This window comes from Coloeus monedula, assembly GCF_965178545.1.
Source record: "Coloeus monedula genome assembly, chromosome: 15".
Lineage (NCBI taxonomy): Eukaryota > Metazoa > Chordata > Aves > Passeriformes > Corvidae > Coloeus > Coloeus monedula.
Genome location: NC_138795.1, coordinates 3504837 through 3517774, shown reverse-complemented (window position 1 = coordinate 3517774; position 12938 = coordinate 3504837). Strand labels below are relative to the sequence as shown.

Genomic DNA, 12938 nt, shown 5'->3' with positions numbered 1-12938 from the left:
TATTCTGCAGTAAAGTTCTTGGTTTTATTCTGCTTTTAATGAAGTGACCAATTTTTTCACATCAGACAGACACAAGATATTTGCCATATCTGCAGGAGAAAAACCACCAGCTTTTAGAACTCACTGACTTTTTGAGGGCTTCGATTTGTAACTGTAATGTTGCAGTAACAGGAATTGATTTCAATTACCTCCTTGTGTGAGCTGGTTCTCACTGGGAAAAGGAAATAACAGGAGCAGTTGGCTGAGTTCCCAGCTGTCACCCGCTAAATCTATGTCTCAGCTGTTGGTCTGTTACAAGTGCTTCACCAAATCAGTCTGTAATCCCTCTGCTCTGGCATGTGGATCCTGCCGTGTCCACAGTTAAGGGTTAAAAATCTCCAGCAGCACAGTTGTTCAGCCCCATCAATATATAGGGAAGGTTTTATGAATTCTCCAGAGATTAGTTCTGCAGAAAAATTAACTTACAAAAATAAAAAATTGATGTCTTCAGAAGTTGATAGATGAGGTGAATTGCACATCTGATGTATTTAGTTCTTTTTCGGGTTTCGGTTTGAAGTTCAATTGATTTTGTGCTGCCCCTGTGTTATACATGGCTTGACTGTCATTTTTGCCTTGAAATTGCAGGTTGCACGATGGAAATCAGAGAAAGGTGCCCTTTAGTTGGCATTCATGTTCCATTGTGATATCTGAGGCGACTCATTCCATCTTGATGAGATGGGCTAAGAAACAATACCCAGAAAACAGTACCTTGGGGTGGTTTTTAAAAACAATTATTCTCACAGTAGATGCATTTTTAAGCTTCCTGAAGATACAGCAAGACAAAACTGATTATACTCAAGTTCACTCTTAAAAGTGCCTTCTAACTGGGAGTGTTGAAGAATGTTTGGGAGTCTATTGTACTGCAGGGAGCAAGTGGGAATCGCTTAGTCCAGCTGTTAGACCTCTCTTAGACATTCAAATTAGCTGTGAAGGGATTTTCTTGTTCTCTTTGTAATTAGATGGCCGAGGAACTAGGCACCAAGAATTGGTGGCATAGTTTAGGTGGAGGCATTTCAGTGCCTGCATTTTCAGTGATAAGAAAGGCCTGGCTTGTCCCCATTGTCAGGGGGAGTGTTGGTATGAAAGCAGAAAAATCCACATGTGAAGGGGACGGAAACAGTCAAGAGATGTAACTCCTTGGTGACAGGAAAGCTCGATAGCCCCCTGCAGAATTCTGAAATTGTAGGTTTGGACACCAAGGTTTTTAAATGTTTTGGTGATGAAAACATTATGCACAATATTTATGCAGGATAAAGAATGTAAAAATTGCTTCATAGGCATTGTCTCAGCACACACAGATGTCCGGCATGGAGAACACATATTTGAACACAAAAGAGATGTAGAAAATGGCACAGAGTTTAGTTCATGTCTCCTTAGATAAACTAATCTGATAGTGCTTTGATAAGGTCAGGACTGGGGGCAAGAAGCATCAGCTTTGTGAAGTTGAGTGTTTGGCACAGTGGGAGGCTCAGCCTGGTTTGGAGGGGGAACTTGGAAGAGCAGGGTTGGAGGAAGCCTTAGGCCAGAGGAGAGAGCACTGAAACCATTTAGTTGCCGGTCCTGGCTCCAGCTGCAGTTATTTCACTACACAGATAATTTAACTGTAGTGATGACACAGAGGTCAGTTGTCATTGGTGTGGGAGGGTGAGAGCATGGGGCAGTTGCAAGGCAATAACTGAGTGTAAGGGGAATGGAGATTGGATATTCCACAGCACACACTTGGAGGGTAACAGCAGAAACAAATGCACCATGAGAAGGTCATGGGTGGGCAGTCGTGGTGGAGAAAGAGCCACTGTGCAGCTCAGCTGCCACAGGACTGAGCTGTGGTGTGACACAGCTGTGGAAAAGGCAAATGGGGGCAGTGCTTGGGGGGGATTTCCTGTTCTTTTGGCAAAGTGTTGATGTCATTGTACGCGGCCTGTGAGGTGTTATCTGAGGTAGCATGTGTAATTCTGTAACTTTCGTTTGGGATAAATATACTCCATAGGGGCAGAGAAAAGCCCCTGGGAAAACTGAGTGTGCAGCCTGTGAAAGTTTCAGTTTGCAAGCAGGAGAGTGTGTCCCAGGGGTTACTTCAGGGAGACAGAAAAACTTCAGAGTTTGGACTTGATGATCTTGGACGTCTTTTCCAACCATAAAGATTTTGTGATTCTGGTGCAGAAGAGCAGCATTGACACAAGAACGAATAGGTCTAAACTGATGACAGATAAATTCAGACTGAAAATGGAGAGAGAAGTGATGAATGTGAAAAAGTGCAGGAAGGCCCTGGGCAGACTCCTTATGAGTTTTGTGTGCCAGGAGACCTGACTGCTTTGACCTGAAGAGTCTGTGAGAAGCAGCACAAACTCAGTGACCCCAGGCAGCCCCAGCTCCTCATTCTGCTGTTTCTAGTTGGATATATCCCATGTTGAGCCAAGCTTTGGTGCAGGATTTCCAGGCTCTTTCAAAATAACTGGGAGCTATTTGCTGTAGTAAATTGGTTGCCAAATACCGAGCAGCAGTGGAGATGCTGCACAGGTCTCAGGTACAGCTGGCAGTGGGATTTCTGTTGGTAGGGTTTGCAGTTCTCTCCTGCAGCAGGAAAGGGAGCAGGTGAACAGGGCAGAGCCCTGCATTAACCCACATTGTCTCACCCACAGAGCCAGCCCAGCCTCACCGAGGAGAAGTCCAAGAAGCTCAAGAGGCGGCCGCAGATGAAGCGCAGGTCGCAGGCGGAGGTGATGAAGGAGCGGGAGGATGAGTGTTTCAGCTGCGGGGACGGAGGGCAGCTGGTCTCTTGTAAGAAGTCAGGCTGCCCCAAGGTGTACCACGCTGACTGCCTCAACCTGACCAAGAGACCTGCAGGTCAGTGCTCTGCACAGCTGGGCTCTGCTTAGGTCACAGTGTTGGCTCTGGGTGTCCTGGGCACTGCTCATCACCTTGTACTCTATTCACAGCATCTTAACATTTAGAGAAATCTTTCTCACTTGAGCAGACCTTGTTGCCCAAACAACCCAGCATTGGTTTGTACCCCACTGTGACTGCAAAAAGGTGAACTAGTTGCTGAAGGGGAAGCTGGTCCTTGCCTAAGAGATGGTTCTTGTGAAGTGACCCCATTCTTGGGGCCTGGCACAGCATAATCCCAACAATAGCTGAGGTGTTGGTCATCACACTGGCTGTTTTCCCGAAGTTGAAGGCAGTTGAGAGAGTTGAATGGTGAGGAGAAGCACTGCTGGAAAATAGGAGTTAGAAAAGAATCTGTTAAATGTCTGAATAGCCATTAGCTCAATACTTAAGAGAACAGTACCAAAGCCTATTCTAGTTTTTTGATCTGGACTGTGTCCCACTTGCCTACACATTTTTTAAAACTGGAAAAGGAGTATTTTAACAGCATTGCAGCTGAGGCCTTGCTTACTCTAACAGAAGAGAATAATTATATTTTGTTTTTAACATAAAATTTCTTGGGAAATTATATTTTATGAAACTTATATTTATGTGATGTTGATGGTTTGCTTTATCATTCCTGAGTTTTCGTCTTGATCCTTTTCTCATATTTATTTCTTCCTCTTGCAATCCTGTTTTGCACCTGTCTTTATTTAATTACACCTTGTTGGTGCAAGAGCATCTGTCCAGTTTAAATCCTGAGCCTGTCCAACTGGATTTTTGCAGTCCCTCACAGCTTCGATGTTATCTACCTGCTTCTGTAAGAGTATTTGCTGTTCTGCTTTCAGAAATTTAAATTATTGTACAGATTAAAATATAGTCCTGAAGTATGTAATTTGAAATGCCTCTTCAGTTTGCCACAAGACCATTAATAACTTTTTTGAGAATGATTTTCAGTCAGTTGTAGCAATTTTACTCTTTTTACACATAGGCAGTGATTTTCATAGCCTGCTCCTCAGAGTATCATTCAGGAGATGAAAGGTTCAGCACTTTCTACTTCAAATGTTTCCTCTGCCATGGGCTTTGCTGTCAAGTAATTGGAATTTCCTGCTTGTTTGCATGTTGCTAATTGTTTGATCTTACTTCCAAGAGCTCCGGGCTGTCCCTGGAGAGGGTGCTTATTCATTAGACCTTTTATCCTGTCAAAGACCATTAGAGTATTTGATAGGATTTGTCTTTCCTGCAACAAACTAGCAGGTTTTGACTTGTTTTATTTTCCATCTGTACAAATTACCTCTATAAGGATGGTCCCAGAGTCTTTCCAGTGGCCCAGTTTAGTGTTGAGTGTGGCTCTCTGGGATGCTGCTGGTGCAGGGGGAGCAGTGACAGCCTGTGCTGCAGCACCATGAGCCAGGAACAGGGGAGACCATGGGAGGTGTTAAACATCCTTACTTGGAAAAAAATGCTGAAAATTTGGAAAAGACACAGAAGAGCAGTGTGCATATTTTGAGACTGGAACAGAAGCTTTGGACTGGCTTTAAAGGAGGGGAAAAACTTGCTATGTGTTGCCTTCAACCCCAGCGGAAAAGCAGTGTGAGAGAGGAGAGTGGAGAGCTTCTGTTGCACAAGTGCAGGGAGCAATGCCCACAGCTGCTCAGTGCTGTGCTGCAGGAACCAGCCTCCCTGGAAAAGAGCTGGTTGCCACAGCTCTGTGGGTTTGGTTCAGGCAGTCTGGGAAGTGCTCTGGCCTGGCTGGTGTCTGTGGCTGCCCTCTGGCTCAGAGCTCTCTGCCAGGGCTGCTCTGTGAGGAGCTGCTCCCCACAGCAAGGCAGGGAGCAGGGGAGATGGGGGATGTGGGGTGCTGGGAGAGCACACAGGCAGGAGGTGTTATTTGGAAAGACATCCTTGCTTGCTCAGGAACTCAGCATGTGCCTGGTTGTGTCCCTGAACTGGTGGGAAGCGTTTGGTAGAGCCAGCAACAGCCTTGGCTGAGGGAGCAGGAGGCTGAGCCGGTGAGGTCATCTACAAGGGAGAAAAGCAGCAATCTCTGAAGTGTAATGTTGTGTTTTTCCTCCTGGTGGTGTTGGTACTGATGGTCAATAGGTTCACTGTGAAGATGGAGCTGCTGGGGGAGCAGCTTTGTTTTATTATGGCCATACACGGCCAGGGGTTAAGGATGTGCCTTCGGGTTCAGAGACAATAGAAACTTACCCCTTTCGATCACTGCTCTCTCACTTCTTCTTTCTGATAAACAGGAAGGGAAGTTCTTGACCCAGAATTAAAAGATGAATCTGAGACGTTTGCTTAAAAAGTCCTTTGGGTGTTGTGTGCAGGTAACCACTGCTGTTTTCTATGAAAATCAGAGCCATGGAGATGTGCAAGCTGGGAGTGTCTGCTCCTCTCTAGACACTTCTGTTAGTGTTGTGCAGGAGCCAGATGGGGTTTTGGTCTGAGCTGATGTAGCTTGTGTTTGTCATGATTATCATTGCCCTTGCTGCTTCTGAGAATGCAGGTTTGTGTTAACTGCCTGTCAAGCTAAGGCAGAAACTGAAGAGGACATGCAGAATTGTATGTGGGTATTACAGGAGTGTTCCCACTTTCCCCTGAACTCCCTTTGCAGCAGGCCTTTGTCTCTTGCCCTTGTACTACTCCTAAGGTGTGTCTTTTCTCCCGTGTCTGTACTGCAGGAAAGTGGGAGTGCCCATGGCATCAGTGTGACATGTGTGGTAAGGAAGCAGCTTCATTCTGTGAGATGTGCCCCAGATCCTTCTGCAAGCAGCACAGGGAAGGAATGCTCTTCATCTCCAAGCTGGATGGACGATTATGCTGTACAGAGCACGATCCTTGTGGGCCTCACCCTCTAGAGCCAGGAGAAATTCGTGAGTATGCGCCTCCCATAGAAGGCCTGACTAATGGCGAGGACACCCAGCCACCAGAGCAGCTGCCTGCAGACACAGAGGCAGACACAGACCTGAGTGTTCAGCCCCTGGACAGCCTACCTCAGTCTGTGGCCCTCAGACTGCAGTCACCAGAAAAGCCCCCTGCTACCCTAGCGCTGAGGCTGCCTTCTTCAGACAAGCCCCCCACCACCCTTGCCCTAAGGTTGCAGCCATCAAACAAGCCCCCCACTACCCTGGCCCTCAGACTGCCTTCACCAGACAAACCACCTGCTACCCTGGCTCTGAGACTGCCACCATCAAATAAACCCCCTGCCACCTTGTCACTGAGGCTGAAGCCATCCAATAAACCCTCCACCACCCTCTCGCTCCGGCTTCAGCCTTCGGACAAACCTCCCACCACCCTGTCACTCCGCCTGCAGCCGTCAGACAAGCCCCAGGCTGCCCTGTCCCTGAGGCTGCAGTCAGAGAAGCAGCCCATCATTGTAGCGCTGCGGCCTCAGCAGCCCGACAAACCTCCCAGCAACGCGGTGCTCTGGCCACTGGACGAGTCCTCCAGTGACGCCTCGCAGCCTCAGCTGCCGAGCAAATCTCCGGGAACGCCGCAGTCCCCCTTGGATGAGTCGCTTGTTACTGCTGGTGACCTGCAGCTCCAGCTGTCCGATGAGACTCCTGATGCCCCCGAGGTTTTGGAGTTATCAGATAAGTCCCTCATTGACAGCAGGACCCAGCAGCCCGAGCTGCTGGACGAGTTCCCTGCGAAATGCCTCCATCCTCCACTGTCCGACAGACTCCTTGCCACGGTGGGGACGCTGCAGTCCCAGCCAGAGGATGAGCCTCCTGATGCCGATCAGCTCCAGCCACTGGACGACTCCTCTGCCCAGAGTCCACAGCCACAGGCCGTGGAAGAGGCTTCCAGCTCTGTGGTGCCGCAGATCCCAGCGTTGGAGATAGCTTCCAGTCCTGAGGTGCTGTGGTCTATTCCCATTGAAAAAGTCCCTGACTCCCCAGTCTCACGGATCCTGCCCTCAGAGAAGGCTCCTGGATCAGCAGTACCACGATCCCTGCCTCTAGAAAAGACTTCCTTCTCTGGGGCAGTGCGAGTCCCAGACACAGAGAAGTCTCCCAGCTCTGGGTCACCCCATCCCCTGCCTCCAGAGAAGGCTGCTGGTTTGGGTATGCCACGGATCCTGCCGACAGAGAGGTCTCCCAGTTTAGGGTCGCCATGGCCTCTGTCTCCAGAGAAGGCCCCTGGCTCTCAATCACCGCACATCCTGCCCATGGAGAAGGCTCTCGGCTCGGGGGCCCTGCGGATCCCGCTCACACAGAAGTCTCTCTCCCCCGGGGTGCTGCGATCCCTGCCTCCGGAGAAGGCTGCTGACTCCGGCGCCCTGCGGGTTCTGCCTTTGGAAAAGGCTCTCAGCTCTGGGGTGTCTCGGCCTCAGCTCTTGGAGAGGCCTCTTGCTCTTACAGCCCCATGGCCTCAGGCGTCGGATAAGCTGGCTGCTGCTGTGGCTCCTCGGCCTCAAGCCTTGGACAAGCCTCTGGCTGCATCAGCTCCAAGGCTGTTGCTGTCGGAGAAGGCTCTGCGTCCCGTCGACCAGAACGCTCAGCCAAAGGAGAGAGGAGCCCCAGCCGTGGAGCTGAGTCCCCAGCAGAAAGAGCGGACCATGTTAGCTGGGGAGCAAATCTCTTGGTCTGCTGGGAAGGTGGTGACGCACGTCGGACAAGTACCTTGGCCTACGGAGAAACTACAGACGCACGAGCAAAGCCACTGGGCCACCGTGAAAGCCCTGACGCCTGCAGAGCAGCCTTCCCGGACAGCAGAGAAACTACCAGAGCCAACCCTTCAGCCCAGCTGGGAAGTGGCCTCAGCCCCCACGGAGCAGACCCCATGGACATCAGAGAGATTGCGTGCATTCGAGCAGACCCCTCGGCCAGCCAGGGAAGCGCCGGTGCCCCCGGAGCAGATGCAGTGGCTTGTCACGAACATTCAGACAATTGATCAGATTTCTTGGCTGAGTGGAAAAGCACAGACTCCTCGGGGGCAGGACCCTTTGCCTGAACAAAACACAGCGCTAGCCCGTAACCAGGATTCTGTCTGTCGTGAGTTGGCTGACTCAGAGCCAAAGTGAGGTTGGTGAATATGGGAGGCAGGTTTCAGTCGTTTAATGTTTAGGGAGGGGGAATCTTTGTTTTGTTTTTTTTATTCACTTCCCTGAGCCCAGCCCCTAACCCATGCACATCCCATCCATATTCTCTTGTGACATGAGCAAGGACATTCTCTTAAATCTGAGTCTGGCCCAGCCAAAGGGAGAGAGCATCCGTGACCTTTTCCTCTTCCTTTTACCAATGGTGAAGCTGAAATAAAGAGTCCACTCTGGGTAAAAATCTCCAATTCCATTGATATGGTCACATCACTGATCCAGCGTGTTCAAGCTCCAGGTTTGATTCATAGGTGGGTTCGCAGGTACAGCCAGCAGCCTTGCTCTTGTTTTACTGCATTTAAAGAAAGTGGATCAGTCAGGCTGCCCTGGCACTGGAGATGTTTCAGGGATCACGTGGTGAGCAGTCGTGTGTGTGTGTGTGTCCTTGCCACACTCTAGAAGCAGGGAAGGGATGTCACCTGCCCAGGTCTCTGTCCCTGCAGGGCGTTGCTTTGCGAGGTTTCTCCGTGTGTTCGCTGGGACATGCTGTGTGTGGTTTGCTGAAGGACAGGGATTGTCTCCACTGAGATGGGAGAGGAGCTCCTGCACTCGCTCAGTGCAGTTTTCTCCAGCAATAGGCAGTATCCATTCAGGCTCCTTTTTTACAGAGCTGCAACTGGCCAGGCCCAGGAAGCGGGAAATCTGGAGGAAGTCAGGGAAAAGAGACCTTAGAAGTTGTCTGGCAGTTTTTTCATTCTTGTGTCTTAGTCCTTTAGCACAGGACACGTGGAATGTTTCCCTGCACTTGACAACGTAGTGATCCATAAAGCAGCAATAGTGGAGCAGAGCAGAGTGGGTTCCTGGAGGTGCTGAGCACTGCCCTGCCAGGGGGACAGTGCTCCCTTTCAAATTTCCATCCAGTCTCTTCTAGACCTCTGTTCTCAGCATGAGCCAGCGGACTGAGCAGTCCTTTCTCCCTTTGCCTCAGAGGTGTTCAGAACGCGTTCCCATCACACCTGGTATTGCCAGCATCAAGCAGAGCCTGTCCTGCTCGCTGCACAGCACAGAGGCAAGGGTGCCATAGCTGGATCAGGACCCATCTCAACACCTTCCCCTTGCGTAGCTTCTGGCTTAACTCTTCTACAACCAAAGGAGACTTGAATTAACTGGACTGTGTTGGTGTGCATGTGTGTGTGCGCGTGTGCGTCCATCCAACTGAATTGTAGTTCTCACACTGGAACACGGTGGGCTCCAGCAGCTGGCTGGCTTTCTTTTTTCCTCTTCTCCCTTTTACAGTGAAGGCAATGTTTAGTACCTGGTGGTCATCAGGCTGGTGTCCAGACTAAGCCTGCTGAAAGCCGTTCACTCAAGCGTTGAGGCAGAAGTTGGCTTGGCTGTGGTGCTCGTGGGGCAGGCAGTAGAGTCCCAGGGACCTGCAGCATCTTGTGACCACCGGCACCCTTGCAGGCAGGAGGAGGACAGACCTCCTCAGGTGCCACTGCCTGGCCTGGATAGGGTTGGTGTTCTGCCGAGGAAACGCTGCTGACCAGCTTTTTCCCACTCTCACAACACATTACCTCTGTGGTTTGCCTGAGCTCCACCGATCTGGGGCCGCAGCCTCGGATCTCCACGCCACCGCCAGACCCTTGCGCAGCTCCAGTGTGGGTATCCTTCTCCTTCTTCTTCTTCTTCCAGGCAGATCCGCAGGCCCCTCCCTCCCCAGGAAGGGAGAGTTCAGCCCCGTGCTGACCCCCTTCCTCTGACAGGGGAGCAGGTCCTTGTTCCCACCTGGCTTGCAAGTGCCTGCTGCTCCCAGAGCAGACAGTCATGACCTTTGCAGTTTTCTATGAAGGGAGGCAGACAGCTGTACCAAGACAAATCCTGATCCGTTCTCCTTTCCTGATGTGTGCGCCCCAAGACAACGTCCTGCTGTAAAGGCCAGGTGTGCTGGGCACAGGGGGACATTACCAGTGCTATGGTGCGTCTCTTCTCTAGTCCAAATCATTTCAGATCCTTTGTAGAATAGCTCACAACTGGGAAAAGCTTTATGGCTTATGGAAACTTACTTGTTTAATGTTGTTTTTTTTTTTTTTCCGGGAAGACTGGCAGGTCAGTTCCTGCTTGCTGCTGAAACTAGGGAAATGCAAGCAGCTTGCTTTTCTGCGTGACTCCTCCACAAAGGGAATCAGGACAACTCAGATCCATTGAGAGAGAAGATTACCTTAAGGGCATTCATTAACGTTTTTAAACAAAAATTAAAAAAAAAAAAAAAAAAAAAAAAAAAGATTATGACGTTCAGTATATTAAGTATTTATCATGTGTGAGAAGGAAAATAAATCTTGAATTTACATTTATAAGGCTTCCCATGAGCTGGACTTAGTCATGTAGATTGTGTAAGTAGGGTTTCCTCAGTGCCAGCACCCAGCCAGCTCCCACTGTAACCAGAGAGGTCTCTGCACTGCTCTGTCCACCTCCGCTTCGCATTGTCACGTGTTAACTAGTTACTTGTTTCATGAAAAAATAAACTGTGAATATTTTTGGTGCAGGCTTTTTTAAATCTGTAAAATGGAGAAGTTCTCAGTGAATTCTCACAAGAGCAGGTTTGAAAAAAATCACTTCTATAAATTGCAGGCTCTCGTAGCAGGGTGAGGCTCACGGCAGCAGCCGCCTTTCATGCAGCAGGTGCTTACCCAAAAGCTTGTTTGGAACAGTGAACGTGGATTAAACCGTTGCATGGCATTTCCCACAGCCTTCTTCGTTGCAGCTGCTGTTCCTTGTCTCTCTTCTTGTCTCCCTTTTCCACAAGGATCCAGGTTTCTGGCTTGCTACCTTGCAGCTGCTGTCGGGAAGTTGAATTCAGCGTAGCTAGGAGGCTGCTTGGCAAAACTGGTGTTGAGGAACATCATTGAAGGAGGAAGCCAGGAAGCTGCTCTTCCCTCTTTGCCCTTGCTGGGGCCCTGGGCAATGCTCTGTCGGATCAGGGGGGCTTTTCAGAGGGAGTAGTGGTGCTTTTGGGAGTGTCTGGGCTGTGCTGGGTCACATAGACAACACCTGACCAGGCATAGAGAGAGGTCCCAGCAGCCCTGCCTCGTCCAGGCTGCCCTCATCAGGGAGCATGAGCTGGGGAAACAGCTTCAGGCAGCAAAACCCTTGTGAAGGAAGTGTGGGCATCTTCTGTACTCAAGGTGACTCACTGTGGTGGCAGCTGGCAGCACTGCCTTGGAGGAGGAGAGGGACGTGTCTCTGTTGAAGCAGTTGGGTTTGTTTGCTGTTGTTCATTGCTGCCTTCAGAGTTCAGCCAGTTTGAATCACAGGGGATTTTAAAAGTAGAGGGTAGAGGCAAAGTAACCCGTACTCCTGGCAGACTCTGGGAGAGGCACTGCTGCAGCCTCATGCTGGGCTCAGACCTTTGCTGCAGCTCCATGCCAAGGCTGTGGTGCTCTTTTGCGGTGTTGGAAGGATCCAGTCACCTGGGCACTTAATCCTGGGTCTGCTCTAATTGCACCCAAGGTGGGTGAGAGGTGACTCCTGTGTTGATTCACTGGTGTGGAGCGCTGTAGAAGCAAAATCAAGGGTGTAATTATCTCTGTCCCTTCCCTGGTGTCCCACGATGGCTCACAGGAATTTTCCAGACTCATTCCTGGTAGGAACAGCTCCCTCTTCCCATTTCTGAAGGGGATGAAGGCTCTGCTCCCATACAAACACTTTACTGGTCAGCATCCCTGCTGCCCCTGCTCAGAGCAGTGGGCTGGGGTGGTCAGCAGCTGTGGCCTCCACCCCACAGCAGGACCCACTTCAGTGTTGGATTTCCACTGTGGGCAGGAGAGTCTCAGTGACCTTTGGTGATGGAGGAGCTCGATGAGGGATAACAGCATGGTCAGGGCCTTGTGCCCCATAGGGAGGAGGGTTGCAGAGGAGGAGCCGCCACAGGACCTGTGGGATGTGTGGGCAGGAGGGGAGCAGGCACAGGCCCCTGTCCTGTGAGGCTTGTCCCATCTCCCTCGGTGCCCACTGTCAGCCAGGGCTCTGGTGAATCTAGCGGGAGAGTTATCACTGTAAGGAATAATCACCTCACCTCCTGCACGTCTCCAGATGCAAATTAGCTCATGGTAGCTTGCTTTATTGCTGTTCTCCAGTTAAACTTTTCCTATTTAACAAAAAAATCCCACAAGAACCAGAGTCACTTCAATGCACAAAGCATCTGGGTGGTACTGTGGGAGCACGTGTTAATTCAGGGTTAAACCCCTGCAGGCAGAGGCTCTGAAGGTGTGGCTGGTGTTGAAATTTGGGAGATAAGAGAGATGGTTGAATGTAAAGGACATTAAAGAACTAAGGTGAGACAGTGCATTTGCTAGAAAAGCTTCAGCTTAGTTTCACAGAAAAAAAAAAATAGGAAAGAGAAAGAAAAAGCGGCCCTAACCTTGATGCTCTCGGCAGTGTTTTAGCCCTGAGCACGCTGTGGATGTGCCCCGCTCCTATCTGGACACCACAGCCAGTGTTGTGACAGGGCAGGGGGAGTTTGAGAAACCTCAGACCTTCAACACCTTCTGTTTATTTTTAATTTCAGCCTTAACTTCTGATTTTGCTTGATGTTTGGAATAACCATAATTGTAACCTGCTTGTAATGTGCTTTGCCCTAAATTACTGATGAGGCTTTCCGCCTTTGCTAGCCAGTGAGTGTTAAAGCAAAGTGGCAAATCGTGCAGCTATTCTGAAAGTATGGGGGGAATGCTGTGTTCGATCTCCCAGGCTTTGCCCGTGCTAATTACCCGCCCTCCTGTGATAGTGATAACGCTGGTGGCAGCATTTGCAGCCGAGGCTGCTCCTCTTGCAGCAGCACGGCTGGGCTGATGGGTGCTTGGGGCTCCCAGGGCCTGGGACACGGGATACTGGAGTTTGGGGACGGCTCTGCCACGTACCTGGCTTCAGCAGGAGTCTCACCTGTGGGGGGACAGTGCCCTTGCTTAGCAGGAGATGGGAGAGTGCAAGATTC

General features: G+C 50.2%; 1 protein-coding gene across 2 annotated transcripts in view; it reads left to right on the top strand.

Annotated features, from left to right (window-relative positions):
* NSD1 (nuclear receptor binding SET domain protein 1) overlaps window positions 1–8189 on the top strand; it is a 54175-nt gene extending 45986 nt beyond the window's left edge. For both annotated transcript variants that reach the window (XM_082291564.1, XM_082291563.1), the window contains exons 22-23: window positions 2679–2883; window positions 5589–8189. In XM_082291564.1, the coding sequence (XP_082147690.1) occupies window positions 2679–2883; window positions 5589–7933 (2550 nt within the window). In that variant the 3' untranslated portion in view covers window positions 7934–8189. The remainder of the gene's footprint in view (window positions 1–2678; window positions 2884–5588) is intronic.
* The last annotated feature ends 4749 nt before the right edge of the window (window positions 8190–12938 follow it).